Source organism: Bidens hawaiensis, unplaced genomic scaffold, assembly GCF_021521415.1.
Source record: "Bidens hawaiensis isolate Kalapana, Puna unplaced genomic scaffold, B.hawaiensis_p1.1 tig00044070_1, whole genome shotgun sequence".
Lineage (NCBI taxonomy): Eukaryota > Viridiplantae > Streptophyta > Magnoliopsida > Asterales > Asteraceae > Bidens > Bidens hawaiensis.
In genome coordinates this window covers 7,575-28,429 of record NW_027497808.1, presented here as the reverse complement: position 1 = coordinate 28,429, position 20,855 = coordinate 7,575, and the positions used below count along the sequence as shown (strand labels likewise).

Below are 20,855 nucleotides of genomic sequence, written 5' to 3'. Positions count from 1 at the left end.
GTTCTTATAAATATAACATTTACAATTCGTTTTAATTTAAAACATATATGTATATTTTACGTTTTCTATAATTCCCGCTCATATGTTACACGGGTCACTCACTAGGTTATTTAATTCAAAAGTGGATTTTTTTTCAAGATGGTAATTTAGTAACTATATATATATATATATATATATATATTATATATATATATATATATATATATATATATTCAGTCTGACCTATCATTCATTTCAAATTTCATATTGTTTTAAGGAGATGAAAGTTGTGGGTTATAGTTTACTTTTAATTAGTAGTTCCGTGCCATATTGTTATTTTGTATTATTATATTATAAATATGTTTTGGTATATTGTTAGTTCAAATAGTAGCTGGATTATTATGGATTTGAAACTATGACCTAGGTTTGAAAAAATTAAGTATATTTTTATAAGTTCTTATGTTATTGTTTTTATATTTTCAACTGTGTGTAACACGGGCTCTAATCTAGATATCAATAATAACGATTATATCAATAATAATCGTTCGCTTAAATATTTTAAACTTTCATTTGTTCATTTTATATCAATAATAATTTTATTACCAAAATTATCGTTATATTAAATAAAATTACTTAAAAAACTGACTTGTATTAATTAATTCGTTATTTAGTAAATGTTACACTTTTAATTATGTTATCAAAACTATATCAATAACTTATTTCTAACTAGAAATAAAATTATTTGTAACTTTTAACTTATATTTGTTTAAATAAAATTAATTATAAAGTTTCTTTAATAGTCATAAATCATATTCATATACATCATATACTAATTAATTATAAAGTTTCTTTAATAGTCATCTATTGAATATTGATTAAGACTTTATTTTAAATATCAATTAATTATAGTATTATGAAAGACTAAATTTAGGTTTTTGATTGTCATAATAATTTGTTTTGTAACGTAATTTTATAATATACTTATAAAAAGAAATGTGTTAGATATTGTTCATCTTTTAACATTGATGTGTAATAAATGTTTTTAATTGATGTGTAAATAAACACGGGTATTATCTTAGAGTAATAAACATTACAGTTATTGGTGTGTAACAAATGTCTTAGATAGAGTTTATTTTTTGAATCAATTGAGATAGAAACTTTGTTGAATCGACAGTGTAGAATTATTTTATTGATTTTTGGAGACTAATTTCCTTTGTTTGCTTATATTGTACTAATGGTGTAACTTATAAAATATTTTAACTTTTCATTTATCTTTGTTAGTCTTTGTATTTGATTTATATAAGTTATGATGTCTTATAATTCATGTAAAATTATCATTTATTTATAAGTACAACATTTGTATTTCATTAAATGTATATTTATGTGATGTTACATATATATATATTATATTTTTAAATATGTTCCACCGTGTGTAACACGGGTACTAATCTAGTTTTGTTAATAAAATACTGTAGTTTGTTAGTTGGGTAATATATGATATTTTTTAGTTTTAATTAGATGTATTTGATATTTTCACTGTTTGTAAGGGTATAAATGAAATTGTTCCTATCAATAATAATGAATGGTTAATCAAATCAAGAAAAAAGGTAAGGAATTTCGCTGATTACATATTATACGTTGTCGCGATATGAAAACTCCATTATATAATATCTTTTCACATACTAGCTTTGTTATAAGATCTAACTACCTTATTTACCAACTCTGATAATATTTATCATGGAACATGTACCGTCAAACATCATTGATGATGTTAGGTAAAAGATCTATTTTAACAATGTATCATGACCATAACCGATAACACAATAGAGCATGAATGTACTGCATCACCCCCCCCCCCCCCCCCAAAAAAAATGTATTGGTAGAAAAAGACCCGATGTAAATATTTTTATTATTATTATATTACTACTACTACATGTATGCATCAACCTATTTTGATTAGATATAAGTTGTCCTCCTGCGACTCTCTTTATCAGAAAATAACGTCTTTCAAACAAAGCATTGTAGGCTACCAATCTTGAGTTATATGTTATTAATGGCTGCTAAATTTATAAAGCGAAAACAACTTCCTAGACACCATCATTTGATCAAAATATGGAAAAAAAGGTACTAGTTAACGTGTTGAATATAAACCCGCTGAAAATGTACAAAGTGTTGTAAATTTATTTTCATGGTGACAAACCTCAGTTTAAGGACAACATATGGCCAATGCTCCCCACCATCTTAGCTCTCTTCATACGATGTAGTTGTAAAGGCATTTAAGGGGCAAGACTACTCAATCCTTTGTAAATATCGTAATATAGACATCATCTAGTTTTAAATTGATGGACTGATAGAAGACTATTCGAGATGGCTAATTTTCTAAGATTGTGACCATTTGAGCATGTTAAACTCCAAAGGAATAACAGAGAGAACAATACATATTTTTACTTCAATTTTCTTCTTAACATTAAACAAAGTTAAAATTAAAAGGAGTTAATAATAAACCAACACTAGGAATGGAAATATGCAACATGGAAACATGCAAAGGAGTTGATAAACCAACAGTACTCCACCTGTATTTTTTGGGTTTAAAATACAAGAAAAAGAAATGATAAGATTGGATAGAGGAAGAAAGGAAAAAAAAATTATATACTTAAAAGACATTCTCGAGTTATAATAAAAGAAAAGAAAAGAAAAGAAAGTGTTAATTACATTATTGAGTTAGATGAGAAGGAAATGATAGGAAAATATATTGTAACTTTACAATTATGTCCTCATAACACCATAGAAAAAAGAATTAAGATAGGGTAAATTAATAATATGGTAATGAGCTATAAACTTTCCTTCACAATCATGCCATATTTGGCTAAAAAGTTTTGAAGGAAAAAAGCCTAACTTTTCTTTCCATTCTATTTTTTTTCTTTTAAAAACAAAACATAAGAATAAAAAAAAATCTTATCTCTTCTATTTCAATCCCTTAAATAAAAAACTCAAGAATGTTTCTATGAATGAAAATATGAAACATGAAAACATGCAAACTAAATTAAAGGTGTATAACTTAACCATGCAAATTAAATGTGGATGCAAATGAACGTATGCTATTGATGTGTTTGGCACGTATCAAGGACACCAAACCGGACGTAGACTACCATTTTCTCCAGGTTTTATTAAATCTGTAGCTACGACAGCTACGACTGTCGCAAAATTGTGTGGTATTTTTATAAGTTATAACGTTGGATTGTGTGTTGTTTTCATGGTCACAAAGTGAAACATGAGAACAACGTTTGACCACTAATCGTTATAGAGGGCCAACGAATTTAAACCATTTCAATTCGGGCACAATTAAAGCCATATACCAGACACTTATATGTCTCGTTAAATAGACTCTAGTGTACTACTCGCATAACCATGAACAACTAATGTTATGATTATAAAGGCCACTGATAAACAACATATACATAACTTTGTTTTCTGTATGCATATGTTCAAATGAGTTGTGAATTAATGACAGTTGTTGCTAAAACTTCATGCCTTTAATAGAAACCCTACACGAAAGAAAGTTCATACACACACGTGTCTTAAAACTTGCTAATTGAAAGTACGCTTGCTGATAATACGCTAAACTATACATGATTTTTAGCCTAGTATTTGAGTATGCTAAACAAGAGAAAATAGATACCCGACAATGAGTTAACATGCCCTAGAGTATATTCGCAAAAATTATGGTATAGTTGTAGGTCTTTAACATAGAAAAATAACCACTTCCCTGATTTTCTAAATAACACACCTTTACACTCTTCATAATGAAGTCAGCTAGATTACCATTGTTGATTTGTTGATATAAAAAATTTAATAACAGCTACTGCATTATGTAAAAGTTCTAAACAAATATCATCCTGATTAATAAAAACTTAAAGTGGGAGGACCCAACTTAATACAACTCTTTCTAATAATGGCCAAAATATCCTACCAAATATGTCAAAGTCTTGACAATAATTACTTTACATAATTGGAATGCATGCATATATATATGATCTACCAAGAGACATGAGATTCATTGAAAACCAACAACTACACAGGCTTTTTGTCACTTGTACCATAAATTTGCAATCATTATTTTCCAAACAGAATTTATATAGAAAACAAATATTTATATTATACAATGCTACAACACCCCATAACCAATCAAGCAAGAAAATTACAAAAAGGTGGGGTACAATTTACCACACACCATTGTCTACTTTTGAGGTGGCTAAGGCAAATCTTGATGCACAAATCTTGATGCATAGGGTACAAGTTTTTTGACAATTGTGATGGATTTTGAGATTTTCTAACCTTCAAAAGAATACTACTTCTAAAGAGGAATATGCTGGTTCTTGAAGGTGAAGTAATACATAGAAAGATTACAAAAAATACCCAAATATGCAAAAAAGAAATCACATATTTTACTTTGCTTATTCCTTGTGATATCTTCTTAAAGAGTAGACACAAAGACATTTTCCACAAATACCCAACTGGGACCAAGACTTTCTTCAGCCAATCCTTGCTCACCACGTGTTCAAAATGTCTATTTTTTTACGGTTTGTCGATGATGCATTCGTTATCCGCGGATATTCTCCCGGAGCCACGGCCCACCATTTTCCCGAACGATGGCACGCCCGATAGACCCTTGAAGCTGCTACTTCCCTCACTGAAGTTTCTTGATTTTCTCCGTTTGGGCACTTTTGTAGAGGAAGTGAGGTCAAGGTCAAGGTCAAGATCATCGGTGTAGACTTTGACTTTTGCAACCACCAGTTGAGCAATGCTGCTTCGGCAAAACGGGCAGACGGGTGCGCTAAGTGATGTGGTTGTTGGGTTGGGTTTGTTGTGGCAGCATAAGGCTAAGGTGCATTGCGCACACATTTGGTGACCACAATCTTGGACCTCGATTGTGCATACTTGGTCAAAACATATACAACATAACTCAGTTTCGCTTACCTGCAAGTAAAACATGGACTCTTTACAGTTTAGGCGAATGCCCACGATTTAAGTTTTGATAACACCACCAAGGAACACCAAAACCAAAGAAAATATGCATTTTTTTATGCTTAAACGAAATCGTGATCAAATTTAGATAATATGACCAAGAAACACTGGCATTTTGGTAAATTAAGAAACTTGTTGTTTGAGCAAAAACCCATGATCAAGTTTGAATAATGCCACCAAGAAAAACCAAAACCGAAGGAAACAGTGTTTTTTTATGTTTAATCGAAAACCCATGAACAAATTTAGATAATACACCAAGAAACACCAACATGTTAGCAAATTAAGAAACTTTTTGTTGTCCAAGTAAAAACCCATGATCGAGTAGAATCATACCACCACGAAACACTAAAATGCAAGTAAATTAAGAAACTTTAATTCGTTCAAGCGAAAACCCATGATCAAATCGTGTAACACCACCACTAAACTCCAAAAATTAAGCATCAATCAAGATTTCAATTTGCATTAAGTCAACAAAGATACATGTAGCAAAAGTCAAAAGTCATCAGCTATGACCATTTCAATTCCAACCTTTTTTGCATAGTGTTTCGTGGTCACATATTCTTGACTTTCTAAAGACAGAAAGAAGAATAGACAACTTTATAAAATTAAATTCAAATTACCTCGGAGATGTTATCATCGTTAGTTTCGGTTTCTGAATGTGACAGAGATGGTAGTGAATAACCCGTTCCCTTTAATATTGTTTTCTCCCTCTCCCTATTAGCATCCATTAAAGCTTGCTCTAACAAAGCTTTCGCATCTTTATCAAGTTCACTAATGAACTTTAATGGTGATGGCCAAACCAACGGCTCTGCAGATGATGGATTTAATAAAGCCGCACACGCGTCGTTCTTATGCTTTACAGCAACCAAATATGGAATTCTCCTGCATTTGTTTGCAAAAATATGTTTAAAATCATAAAAAGAAACCGTGTAAAACAAAATTCGTAGAAACTGGCAAACTTTGCGGTGGATCCAAGATATATCTTAAATGGGATTCTTTGTAACAGGTGAAATCTTTTTGAGATGCATTAGTAACTATTTCTTTACACAAAAAAGTGGTTCAAAATATAAGCATGCATAACATGATTTCCATGCAGGTCATAAAGTGAAAAAGAACTAATCTTGATGCTCTACACTCTACAGTAATCAAGAAATAATGTTTTAACTTTTAACTACACTGGCATAATTTGGAAATAAAATTAAAATGTACCCGGATGCATCTCTATGAAGGCGATCTGCACCCCATGCCAATAATTCTCTAATGCAATCTATTGAACCCCCTCTTGCAGCCAAATGAAGAGGTGTGCTACCAGGGAAACTGTTAACAATGACAAACAAATATTGACTCGTGAATACAATACTAGAGGGGCGAAATGGGCGTGTCAAACGGGTTGCGTAATGGGTCATAGTTGGTAACTCGGCAATGTGTTGAAACTGATCTTGTCAGGTTGGGATGACTCAAAACACTTCTAGTCCATCTTTATATAAAAAAATTATCGTATTAAATATGATTGCAAAAACTATAGTTTTAGAATATTTTCATGTATGTGTTACATACATATTTGGCGCTTTCTGATCCGTATGACTCGTTTCCTTTTTACCGATATATTCTTATTTGGACCATTTGATATGTTTTGAGATAAAACATAACCCAAACCGACCAATTTACAAATGAAATTTCTTTTTTTCTTTTTATACCCTTTTTGGATATCTGAGTTGTTACAAAACAATTTTGTTTACAGTTCGGATCATTTTGTAAACTGTAAGTTTAACATTTGTAAATAAAACAATACTAGATATCATTCTAACATCTTTGACAAAAATGTAGCATTTTTAGTTTTGACAGCTAATATTTTGCATACATAATGACCCAAAAGGGACCCACGTCTTTAAACGACTCAAATCTAAGAACGATGTATATAAACAGTTTTTCAATGAATTCATACCCGTAGCCACCGGTAGATGCACAAACAAGAGCCCCACTGTCTAGAAGAGCATGAACACATCGTGGTCGTCTTTGACGGGCAGCTAAATGCAAAGGTGTTGCCCCTTTAGCGTCTCTAATATTCACAAATCTTGAGAATCCCCTAAAACCCCCCAATTTAATTTACAAAATTTTAGTACTTAATATAAAAAAGCATCATACTTCGGCTTAAATCTTTTAAAGATCAAAGAACACACCAAGAAGCTGCAACATGAGACGTTCGGGCAGCCGAAAGAATGGTTTCAAGACAATCAGAATGGCCATAATAAGCAGCATAGTGCAAGCATGTTCTTCCATTTGGTGAATCAAACATCAAAATCTAACACATTGCAGATAATATTATCAGTAATTCAACATTATCAAGAGATTTTTAAAGGACAAAAGTGATCAGATGAAAGGAATTGACATACATTTGCATTAGCTTCAATGAGCTTTTTAACACAATCAATCTTCCCATGCATTGCAGCCATCATCAATGGAGTCTACCAATAAAGACCCAATAGTCAAAGTCAACCAAATTAGACAAATCCATCAAAAGGGGGAAAACAAATATTTCAAAAGGCGACAACTTGCGCATGAAATCGAGTTCAATCTAGACACATTCACACCTGTTTATGCCGATTCAACGAATCGAGATTGACGGATCGATCTTCCAACAGCATATTAACAATCTGACAGAACCCACAAAAAATATGTCAAGAAATCCATCAAAGTTTCAATCTTTATGATTTAAAGAACTGTAAATCAAGAAATCAATAAATCTTGAAATCACCCACAAGAAATCCATCAAGTTTCACATAAAGATTTATGCTTTACACAGCTGTGAATCATGAATTCAAGAAATCTTGAAATCACCCACATTAAATACTTCAATAAATCCATCAAATTTCACAAAAAAGATTTATGATTTAAGAACAGTAATAGATCAAGAATTCAAGAAATCTTGATTTTTTTATTATATTTTATAAAATGCATCAAATACTTGTACAAATCAATGATTCTTAAAAATACCCACATGAACAAATCCCATAAAGTTTCAATCTTTATGACTTACAAAAACTGTAAATTAACAAAATCTTGAAATTACAAAAATACCCACCTCGATCTGACCATTGGCAGCAGCAATATGAAGAGCAGAATGACGATCATAAACAGTTGTTTGTTGAACAAGCAATGGATCTTTATCCAAAATACTCTTCACAAGCTCCAGATCACCAAACTGTATGGCTGTAAACAACCCATGTTCATCTGGTACTCTGCAGCTCATCCCCTGACCCATCTTGTTACGGCGGAAAGTGGCCGGAAGTCCGCCGGAAACAGCCACTACCACCGGAGGGAGTGATAGGTGAAGAAGAATATTGTGGTAAAGGTTTCACATTTAAGCTGGAGTTGTACTGAGAAATGTGGAGTTCGGGCAGGTAAAGAGGGTAGGAACGGGCAGGTGGGAAGGTGAAGAATAGAAGTGGTGTGAGGGCGGGCAGTAGTGAGATATTTTACGGGCAGGTTTTGGTTTTTATATGTTCAAGATGGATGGATGGATGGATGGATAAATAAATTAAGTCTAGTTGTTTGACTGTTTTTCATTACCATCAACTATTCAACCAATTGTGTATATAAAAAAACTTATGTTGTTTAATATTTATGTGTTGATATTTAGGAGCAATAAGAATGAAAAGATGTGTATGTTAATATGTTTTTTTAGTTTAAATGAAGAGTAAAGTAATGTTTGTGTTCTTGCGGTAAACCGGAAGGAAATCACTTGTAACTTTGTTTTTTAAATTTGATCGTTTGAGTCTTTATGGCTACAATTTCGTTACATGATGCATATCTCTGTCTGTTAAATTACCAATTTGCTTATCGATCTGTTAAATTACCAACAAATACCATCACCATCCATATGCACCTTCCCCCGATCACTCATTCGTCACCGGCCACAATTACCACCACCATCTACAACAAGTAGCCACCTTCGAACCCTGCTCCAACAACTAGTGGTAGGTGGTGGTGGTACGGTGCATATTTGGTCTCCCAACATCTCACTGGGTTTATCTTCGAAAGCCAAAGCTGAACTTCGTGATTCACAACTGATTAACACAAATCTGCGAATTAATTTCTTGAAACACCAGACATTACAAACCTGTAAATCGCAGTTGTGAAGATGTGGTTGAGGGTTTGGATCTACATAGGGGGGGGGGGGGGTATTAACGACAATGGCAGTAAATTACGATTTTGATTTGAGAATCGTTTCATCTGATAACATTTTTCTCGCGACCCATTGTCGACCTCCGCCTGCAACGGCTTGTGATTTAGGTCAGATTGTGATTTAGATGCACAAAAGATGCACAAATTTCAAAATTCCGAACATAAATTGTCATTTTTATATCGGTTTTTGGTGGTGAAATGTGAACGATTATGGTGGCGGTGGTGTTAATATATTTGACAAAATATATTTGATAGAAAAACGTAATGTGCAATGAAACTGTAGCCACATGGATTAAGATAGACATTTGCAAGAAATTCCCAAAATAGGTATTATAATCTAGTCGTGACGAGTAGTTTGTATAACCAATTAAAACTTGGCACGTGTCTTTAAACTAACCATAACAAACAGGTTTACTAACCATTACTCGTCACGACTGAATAAGTTTTATGCCCCGTAATCAACGCCCACGAGTAATTTATAAGTTCTTTAGTCGCGACGAGTAGATTGTAAGGTTAAACTAGTCGTGGCGAGTTAACTAATAATAAACTGCTTGTGTAGGGAATGTAAACCAGGTAAACTAGTCGCCGCGACTAAAGGACATATGAATTACTCGTGGGCGTTGATTACGAGGCATGAAACTTATTTAGTCGTAACGAGTAAATAATTAGTGAATCTGCTCGTTACGGTTAATTTAAGGGCACGTGGCAAGTTTTAACTGGTTCTACAAATTACTCGTATGTAATCATTAACTACTCGTCACGACAAGTTTATAATACTTATTTTGGGAATTTCTTGCAAATGACACCTAAAACCTGAAAAACGTTTTCATAAACGCTTATTTTAAGAATTTTCCCAATTTATAATTGGGGTTGCAAGTTGTTTCCACTCATTTACCATAGGGGCACAAACAAAAAACTTTACACTGAATTTAATTATACTTGAATGAAACAAATTTAACATGATTTATACATGTTTTATGAGTGCTGAGATATAAAAGAACTAAAAAGTATGAACATGAGAGAAATCGATAAACGCATGACGTGCGTATCATGTTGGTACATTGTGTGTATTCCTTTATAAAGATTATAACTAAATATTAAAGGGTTGAAGATCAAACAATCAATTGAAGAGAGCATGTTGCGTGTTATGCGGTTGAAATACAAAGTAAGTTCATATAGGTATAAAATGATGTACCCAAGTTGCATAAGTTCAAATCTATGTCCTTATGTAGTAAGAATTGTGACGCCACCTTAAACAATACATGTGTCGCTTGTCTAACCATTGCTTTTACAATCTTGAACTACAAGCTCATAGGAACATGGAACAATCAAACATGTGATTTTAAGGCTTGAGAAATTTCGCGTCATCGTATTTGATTTATTTTGTCTTGCACGCTATCAATACTCAGAAAATTATTACAATTATGGTTTTTTTTTTTCTGAGGTTATTAGTTGATTTATAGTGTAGTGTCCTTCAACTCATTCGGTGAAATGAACCTTAACGGATGATAATTTCTCTTTTATAAGAAGTATTCCTGAAATATTTGAAGTTTCATAATGATAAAAATAGGAAATGTTACATGCAAACGAGCAATAGTTCGAGCATATGTTTGAATGTATCTTGCTGATAACATATATGTTATGACATTAGAAAAAAGGTAAAAACATATTAGTTTTTATATGTTCTTAAAAAGACGTGCGACTGATGAAATGATTAACTATGAAAGCCAATGCCTTTGAGGTGAACAAATTCGAATCAACAAATAACAAAAACACCATGGTCGATGTATGTGTAGGGGTGTTCAAGAAATCCGAATAAAACCGAAATCCGAACCGAAACCGAAACCTAAATAAATCGATCCGAATTCTTGTTTGGATATTCGGATCGGATCAATCCGAATATCCAAATAACTAATTCGGATTCGGATATGGAATTTTAAAAAATTCGGATTGTTCGGATTATTCGGATATCCGTTTAATCCGAATAAAAAACATGTTTTTAGTGATATTTTCCGGTTTGGTATATTAATTAAACTATTATTTGAAGTTTAAACTTTAAATTTGTGTTAAGAGTAATTCGTATTTTCCGGTTTGTATGTTTATTGTGATTCTAAACTATTAAATGTTATGAACAAAAAAATAGAAAATTTTTTTATGCTTATTTCGGATTATTCGGATAATTTCGGATTTTTCGGATATTATCCGAATCCAATCCGAATTGAATTCGGATGGATTCAGATCGGATATGAATATTCCTAATTCGGATCGAATTGGATTTCGTATATGGTCCAAAAATTCTCAAATCCGAATAACCCGAACCGAATAACCCGAATAATCCGTTATCCGATCCGATGAACACCTCTATGTATGTGTACACTTTGACCGTGGATGCATACAAGACTGAGTGTTCATTTTTAAAGTATTTAACAAGTCAACAAAGCCTAGATAAAAAAAAATAATAAGTAAAAGCGTACATAATCAATACACGCTAATGAATATTGTAAAGAAAACTATCTGAAAAAATATTTCAACTTTATAATAGATTTTTTCTGTAAAACAAAAGTTTAAATCAAGATCTTGAATGAATTGAAATTATTAGAAAATCAAGGCAAAGTATTATAATGCCTTTTTAATACTAGTGAAAATGAATTGAAATTATTAGAAAATCTACTTGGAGAGTATTTCTTTTCACATGTGTTCAAGATCTTGAATTCAACCACAGCACTTTTTTAATATTTATAAAAGTTTAAATGTAGTCTAAGCATATATAATTAAACATTCATATTCATAACAGCCAATTAGCTTTAACGTCGATTAAAATTGAAGGGAGGTGAAGATTTGAGATGACGGACGCAAGGTCTCGAGTTCAAATATGATCTCAAATAAGTTTTACTACGGTAAGCATTCGGAGGACGAGTTTTCCCTGAAACAAGAGATAGTGAGCTTGGACTACCCTATAATATATTATGTATGTAATAACAGACGTCTGGAGTCACCTTTTGATGTTATGTAATTGCTCCGGATAACTATAATTTATTCGTTGGTCATTAAATAAAATTTATATATATAACTTATCAGATCTACCAATTACACATGTTCATAAAAGTTAAAAAGCGTGAATCTTATTAGGATGCAAGTACTAGAAGTAGATTCAACATTTCAACTAAAAGTCATTATTATCATACAAAATGGAGCCGACCAGTTGAGTATAACTTTTCAATGTACTAGCAAATGTGTTACTTAATACAGAATTAAAAAAAAAAGTACAAGTCAACAAATTTGACCGTTTCTTAGTGTGTTAAGAGTTTATTTATGTCTCGTGTATCGCTTTATAAATAACATACAAGTATGTAAATCTTTAAATGTGTGTAAGAATAAATTTTAAAGAGATGGGTAAATTTTGTGAGAGAAATCTCTAAAATATTATAAACTAGGATATAGCTCGTGTTACACACAAGTGGAAAAACATATCAACAAACCATATAAATATAGACAACATATTCAACCAATAAAAATATGTTTCGAGCAAGATAATACTCTTTGGTTGGCAAAATTAATAAAATAAAATATCTTTCTTTTTTTGGAATATGCTCATATTGAATAATTTCATAAGGAAATATTTTACAAAATAACAAATAATCAAATAAGATTTATAAGAAAATATTTAGTAGTTTATGAATTTTATGGTTTAAAGTTAATTTTTTGTTATTTAGAGAATCTAAATTTGATATTCGGTTAGATATATATATATATATAATTTACTTTTATATAGGAATAAATATATTAATGAATTTTTTTGAAAGTGACATTAAAATAATAACTTGAAATAAATGGTTATTAAAAATATTTTTTTTATTTAAGGCATGAATATTGAAAAATGATGAAATAGTCAAATTTATTAAAATTCGGTTTTTGAATAACTTGTGAAAGTCAAACTATATAACATATTTTTGTAAACTTCAAATAAATGGCGAGAATCCGAATTTGAATGGTGAAATCGGTTTCTAAAATGTAATATTAAATGTGTATTATTTTAAATTGTAAAGTACGATAATATTGGAAAATATAATAATGTTTTAAATTGCATTGACATTGGTGATTTAATTGGCTGTGATATTAAATTTCAAATGAATCAAAATGCTTAAAATATATTAAATGGACTTTGACCAACAACAATATATGATTGATTATATAAAAATCAAATAAATTATATAAATTATGAAAAATACATAAACACGTGAAGAATAATAACAAATATATACATCAATATTAAACAAAAAAAATAAGAAATCTTATCAACAAATCCTCACTACATGAAATTAGTTATATCAAGTTGGGGACATAACCTAAAATGAGAAAATTAAATATTAATATTAATATCACATAATAAACAAGTTACAAATTACAGGAGATTTTAATTATGTAAACAAATGTAAAATTGATGTTCTAATTGATAACCGAAATTTTTGAATCGTGTTACCGGAAAAAACGACATAGGGAAAATCTCTGCTGTATCTTCGATTTTGATATATAAATAAGTGATGAATAATAATTTACATTGTAGAAGTTTGAAAGGAATAAAATTGTTATGTGAAATTGGGAAATTGAGATATATTTTTTATTATGATATTTTACTAAAAATATAATTTTAATAATTATTTATTTTGAGTTATTAAATTTTAACTTTAAATCCCGTATATTATTATGTTTAGGTTTTTTAAAAGTTGCTGAAAATTCAAAAATATGTTAAAATTGTATTTAAAACTCTTAAAGTGTGGAAATTTTGTTAAAAATAAAGGATGTTTCCAAATAATATAAAGATGACATGAATTTGAATTCAAATTGAACAATATCATATCCATTGGTTTTAAAGTTTAACAACTTTTCAAATAATAGTTTAGTGCATGTTATATTTTGCTTTATTTTTTTAATCATTTTTATTAACAATATATATATGCTACTAACATCATTTACAATATATAGTTTAATGAATAATTACAAATCATTACAAATCGTCGTTGAACATCATCATCTTCACCATCAACTTTAACTTCAACATGAACATCCTTAACACCAAAATCTGGGTAAGTACTTGTATGCCTTAACTAACCAATCTCGATATAATAAATAAGTAAGGATGATATTGAAATGATCATAACATGATTATTAAACTATAAGGTTCATTTTATTGATCAATAATAAGTTAATAACAAAGATGACAAAACTTAAAAGTAAACATATGAAAAGAGTAGGGAATCAATTGGATTAGGGTTTATAGTGACTGATTGCGTTTATAATGGACAACAAAGATTTCATTTACACTTTCAAATGGTAAGGGTTTTCATAACCTACGATTTCAATTAAACTTAAAAGAATATCTTAGATAGATAGAAGACTGGACTTATGACTGAGGAAGAACTAGAATGGAAATTAGGGTTTTGGATGGTGGTAGAGAATGAGAATGATTATGACTGATAAAGGATATCAAATAATATAGTACTTAAAATTCTGGGTTAACATGGCACCCAAAACCCGCGAGAATTAACACTTAAATGGGTAGTCGGGTATTTAAGTAATAGTTAATGATTAATAAGGAAATGATCTACATGGCATCTAGGTAGCATCCTATGTAGACAACCTAAGTGTATGTCATGTGGACACATTGTATTGCTTTAATATATTAATAAGATGATTGTAAGTGGTTGTGAGTGGAGAAGAGATAAATTTTAAAGAGCTGGGTGAGTTTTGAGTAAATTTGGAGAAAAAACATTGTTCATACTCTATTTATTTTTTAATATGTTTGAAAATATTTGTGAGTGGAGGAGAGAGAAAATATAATAATAAAGAGAAAAAATATTATTTAATTGTATGTGAGTGAGAAAATATAATGTTTTTTAATATAATTATAGAGATAGTATATAGAGAAGCTGTTGAGAATGCTACACATTTGCTTTAATAATCCAGATTTGTTTTGACATCAAATATATATTTTGTAGTAACACATTTGTTTGTATATAAATGTGCCCAAACCACACTACCATAACGCATAACCAAGGCCGGCTTCAAGAAAGCGAAAAAATTTTGGGTCTTAAGTAAATGAACATTTTATTGGGTTTAAAGAATTTAATTTTAAATTAGCTTACTTGGTTATAATTTGAGTTGTGTAAAAAACTTTTGTATAAAAATAAACTTAAAAATGTCTCAAATAAAACTAGAACCCAAAACCTCTTGGTTAAATGCCATACATCTTTGCCACTAGATCACCACGCTAGTGGTTATGTAATTGTGTTGAAATATTGATTATACATATAATATAAAAAAAAGATTTCGGGCCTAGCTTGTATTTGGGTGAAATTGGTTGTGTTTTTAATGACTAGTATACTTGCAACCTAGCATAATAAATTCAATTCTTCATAAAATCCAAATTTAAGACCATTAGTAGTTAAAAAGCCCGCGATCAATCCATTATGTGGCATGTGGCGTCAAGTCAGAGTTATGACTTTATACAAAAACAGGGTGTAGTCATAATGCCTCACCCCCAGACATTATATGCTACGTGGCGCCCAGTCACTATTAATTTTATTTGTGTTTTTTAAATAATAATTCATTTAAATAATTAAACATAAAATTAAAAAACAACATTAAAATTAAAAAAAATACATTAAACTTACAAATAAAAACTAAATTAAAATAAAAAAGTACATTAAAATAAAAAAATACATAAATAATACTAATAAAACTACATGTGGTATTTTTCTAAAATTTTCGCTTGCCGAGCTGCTTTTAGAGATTGGACTCTCGGGTCGTCTTCGGTTAGCTCGCTTGATAAAATCTCGATGTCTTTGTCCATTTCATTCCTTTTAAGTACTTCGACGACGTCCAAATTTACTTTAAGTCGTTGGGTTCAAAGTTCGTGTAAATCTTTGAGTCGAGTGTTCATTTCTTTGAATTGACATTCCATTTCGGCATTCGAAGACGACAAAGCGACCCCTTCCCCTGCCCTTGCTTCTTCTACCCCCCGGCCGAGGCATCTCGGTAATATCTGCATAAGGATTCGCGGCTTCATTATCGCTTAGGTTGAAGTTTTGAGCGTCAGAACGGGGCGTGTATGGATCAACCGAAGACGATGTTTTAGACTTTTTTTTACGCGGACCACCTTCGGCGTTGGCATCCAAAACCTGGCCCTATTTTGGGTGAAACCTCAAGTAATCTTTCCGAATGCCAAAGTAATTGAAGGCCCCCGAGACCTTATGTTGATACTCTGTCAACGCGTTTTCCATGACTTCCGCGTCCGAGACACCACTACTCCTCGTTCGATTCATCCGAGAGAAAACCGTATGGAAACCCATGCATTTGATGTTTATGTCGCCCAATTTCGACAGTAAGGAATCTTTTTCTCGACGCGAGTCCCCGCCAAGTTCGTGAAATAACTCTTTAATTTTGTGCCAAAATATCCCCGTTTTTTGATAGTTCGCTAAAAAAAACATTACAAGTCCAATGTTTGTTCTAAGAAATTTTTAAAAATATATATGTATTTTAAAAACATACCGCACTTGGCATCTTCTGATATCGCGCACCAAGCACGAGCACATAGTACGCACTCATCGATACTCCACGGTAACACCGTCTTTTTAGCCCGAGGTTCGCCGACGGGCTTCTTTGCCTATTTTCTCGGACGTTCGTGTTGGCTCGAACTGCCTACGGTCTCGGGGACGGGTTGTGTCTCTGGCACGAACTCGTCGTCGGGTTGGGAACCGGAGCCGGCAAAAATGTTTGTGTTTGGGTTTTGGAAACCGGGCAACGCATTTGGCATAGACTTTCCTAGAAATGCAATGTATGCGGCCATTTGCGCGTCGAACGGATGCAGGGGTTGAGGGACGGGAACGGTGGGCACCGGGGCGGTAGATGAGTTCGGTTGTGGATTTTGGTTGCTTGCGTTGCCTTGACGGGCAAATTGACCGAAACCGAGAACATTTTAGTTGTTATTCGGAAACATTTTGGTAGTATTGTAGTAGAAATAATTGTGTTATATTTGGTAGAGAAGTAGAAGAGTAGTGTTAAAAAAATGAGGTTTAGGTTGGTTTTTATAGTGTAGATTTTAGTTAAAAAGTTTTTTTTTAATCCAAACTTCCCAACGGTAATATAGCTTCCAACGGTAACTTTTTTCGATTTTTGAGCTAATTTCAACGTTATATATAAAACGCGGAAAAAAATTCACAAAACGTCGGGGGAGGGGGGGGGGAGCGGTGTACCGCCGGCGTTATACCCTATAACCCAACCAAAACTCACCGAGTACGGATGGTCTAAGTATTGTTATTAATCTTTTATTGATTGAGTATTAACTATAAATTTTCCGAACATCAACTTTCATTGAGCAAGCTAAACTAGCGAGGAGCTAGGCAAACAAAACAACAAAAAGAAACTACTAAAACGAAAATTATACAACTCTTTCTAAGAAATTTTTTTTAAAAGATGGTCTATTTTTAATTAAAAAAACGTCAAAAACTTAATATCTTCGATCACCTCCGAAACCAAGCTCTTATTTTTAAAGACTGTTTCGTTTCTCTTTCTCCATTTCCAAAGGCTTAAACATCATGTTAATTGTTATAGTAACACCTTGTAGCACATTTTTTCCTTTTGTTGCAAAATGGAATTATTATATGAAGAGTATTAATTGAATGCGTTTTTATAAAGAAAATTTTAGTACTATATAGTTTTATAAATAGGTTGCAAAACGACATATGACTTTTAATACCATCTATTTTTCACCGAACAATAATGTTTTCTTAGTATTTTTTTTTTCTATCAGTCAAACAAGTCTGAGTTTGGATCCGGTCAACACGTTATTACAAAAACCTTTTTTCCATGGTTGCATCTTTAACTTAAAATAGGTAATTGTACTTGCATATTTATTACATAGCAATTGTATGAACGTATTTGTCCTGTTTGCTTTTAAGTTGCTTTTAAGTATTTGCATGCAATTATGAAGTTTTATTTTAAGTTCATATATGACCTCAACTTAATTGGTTGAGTGCATGATTTTCGGAATCAATTAGTAAATTATAATTGTTTATGAATAGTCTTACTTGAGATAAAAAAGAAGAATAGTTAACTTCCTGTGATTACGGACTAAACCAACTAAGCATGTCTCACGATAAAGCTCCATCGGCCAAAGGGTCTTTGGTTGAGTGATATCAAGATGTGACTAACACTCTATTTTTATAAAAAGTGATGATTTAAATCTCAAGGACGAAAAACTGTTAAAAGAAAGTTATGTAAGACTTACAGTATCTTCTATAGATCTACTCAAAACACATGAAATCTTGGTTTTTTCTACTAATTTTTTCTACATCAAAAACCAAGATAAATTAAACCAAAAAGTTGAAAAACCGGTATAATTAAAAATATTAAGTTGGACACGTCATCGTAATAAAATGATGCAACGAAGCCTATTATAAGAATAAAACAGGATGCTGGATGATTTGATATATGAGATAAAGATACTATTATAATGAACTGAACACACCATTAGGCTATGTGCAGTGGAGGGGCTACAATTGGGGACGAATTGTGACACGTGGCGCCCAATCAGCATGAAGTGAAAATTTGTTTTTGGGGTGTAATGGTGTAGGGGCTACAAGTTGGGCCCACATTGTATTTTTTATTATTTTTTTTTTATAACTAAACTAATTAAATAATAACCAATTTATTTAAATAATTAAATAAAAATGTATTAAAATTAAAAAATAAATACAAAAAAATACATAAACTAACAAAAATACACGAATAATAAAAATAAATTATAATAAAAAAAACACACCGAAATAAAAATATACATAAAAAACTAATCTATTCGTCTTCATTTTCGTCTTCGTCCCCGTCGTCGTCATTGTCCTCCTCCTCGTCTTGGTCTTCGTCCTCGTACCCGTCTTCGTCCTCCTCAACGGGACGATTATCCCACACGTGTTGAACCAAATCCGCTTTCAGTTGGTTATGTATATCACTTGATGTGAGCTGGTGAATGTTATACGTTCGTTGGTCTTGGGTTGGTTCATGGAACTGTTCTGGAACGCTTCCTGGTATATAGTGTTGACATATTGCTTTTCCCTCGTCTTCTAAAATCACATTATGCAATATGATACACGTATACATGGCATCGCTCATTTTTGCCAACGTCCATACACGACAAGGGTTTTTCACATAGTACCAACGTTTTTTTAGAACCCCGAAACACCTCTCGATATCCTTTCTCGCGGACTCTTGCTTCTTCTTAAAATAATCTCTTTTTTCTTTGATGGAGTCTTGAAACGTCTTGACGATGATCGAGTACTCTGGATATATCCCATCTCCCAAATAGTATCCGTGACGATAGAAGGTATCGTTGGCATAAAACGGTAAGACCGGTATGCTACGGCTAATGTAATACTCTAACACGGGTGACGCGTTGAGAACGTTTATGTCGTTGTTGGACCCGACTGAGCCGAAGTAGGCTGACCAAATCCAGAGGTCGTGTGAACAAATGGCTTGAAGACTAACCGTTGGCACTCCATGGTCACCACGAGTGTATTGACCTCGCCATGCGATTGGACAGTTGGCCCACTCCCAATGCATGCAATCTATACTCCCGATCATGCCTGGAAAAGAATGTTTGCTTTCGTGTACATCATATATGCGAGTCAGGTCGTTTGAAGTAAGAATCCTCAGATAACGACGAGAGTATAATTGTATTATCCCTATACAAATAAATTATTAAACAATATTTATATTAAAAACAATAGTTAATACAAACAATTTAAATATTACCGATGCAAAAATTCTCCAACGCATCTCTCGTTGTTTTCTCAGCCATCTTTAAATACTCGTCATTGATATCGGCCGTGTTGCCGTATGCGAGGATGCGTATAGCCGAAGTACACTTTTGGATGGCAGAGAATCCTAAATATCCTCTTGCATCGGGTTTCTGTTGAAAATACTCATACTCCCGCTCCATATCTCCAACGATGCGCAAAAATAAACGCTTGGACATCCGAAAACGACGTCGAAACATAGCGTCGTTAAATGTAGGTGTGTCGTCGAAGTAGTCCTTCATCAAACGAGCGTTCGCTTGCGTACGATCCCGAAGGATATATGACCGTCTACGTGGTGCCGTAGATAGAGCAGAGCCGGACACCATGTTATTGACGACGACCCGAACCGCGTTCGTGACCTCTAAATGCTCTTCCGCCACTTGTCGGTGAATCTGATGAATTCTTCGACTCTCGTTTATTAATTGATCCAAAATCTCGGCAGAGTTCGTGGAATCCGGGGAACTCATTGAGTTTGAAGAAGTATGAAAATAATAAAAATGATTGGTATTTTTATGTTTGTGTTTGTGTATGATAGGGTGAAAATGGTTAGATAAAGTTTGATATATATATTAAGTTATTAAATTAATTTTTTTTATATATAGCCGTTACCCAACGGCATTATTATTATTATATTATTTTTTTTCCATCTTCGCAGGCGACAATAATTCCCCGCCCCCGCCAAATGTCGCCCAAATTTCGCCCAGGGGGAGGTGTGCTCCACCAAAATCGCCCAATGTCGCGCCCATTACACATAGCCTTATAGAATACAACAAAATTGTTTTCAACTAAATAGATTTAAATAAAATAAACAAAATAAGT

General features: G+C 32.2%; 1 protein-coding gene across 1 annotated transcript; it reads right to left on the bottom strand.

Moving 5' to 3' along the window:
• Positions 1-4,134: 4,134 nt before the first annotated feature.
• On the bottom strand, positions 4,135-8,428 carry LOC143594698 (putative E3 ubiquitin-protein ligase XBAT31). The gene is made up of 8 exons (XM_077073943.1): positions 8,087-8,428; positions 7,596-7,658; positions 7,398-7,469; positions 7,185-7,306; positions 6,950-7,090; positions 6,214-6,321; positions 5,625-5,886; positions 4,135-4,956 (listed from the first exon to the last, which is right to left on the bottom strand). The coding sequence occupies exons 1-8, from the start codon at positions 8,264-8,266 to the stop codon at positions 4,555-4,557; spliced, it is 1,350 nt and encodes a 449-aa protein (XP_076930058.1). The 5' UTR covers positions 8,267-8,428; the 3' UTR covers positions 4,135-4,554.
• Positions 8,429-20,855: the final 12,427 nt, after the last annotated feature.

Excerpts from the sequence above, each read along its gene's own strand:
- LOC143594698 (XM_077073943.1), bottom strand. The coding sequence starts at position 8,266 with ATGGGTCAGGGGATGAGCTGCAGAGTACCAGATGAACATGGGTTGTTT. Across the intron at positions 7,091-7,184 it reads TCTCATGTTGCAGCTTCTTG|GGGATTCTCAAGATTTGTGA; the intron begins GTGTGTTCTTTG and ends GGGGGGTTTTAG. Across the intron at positions 4,957-5,624 it reads ACGATGATAACATCTCCGAG|GTAAGCGAAACTGAGTTATG; the intron begins GTAATTTGAATT and ends TTTTACTTGCAG.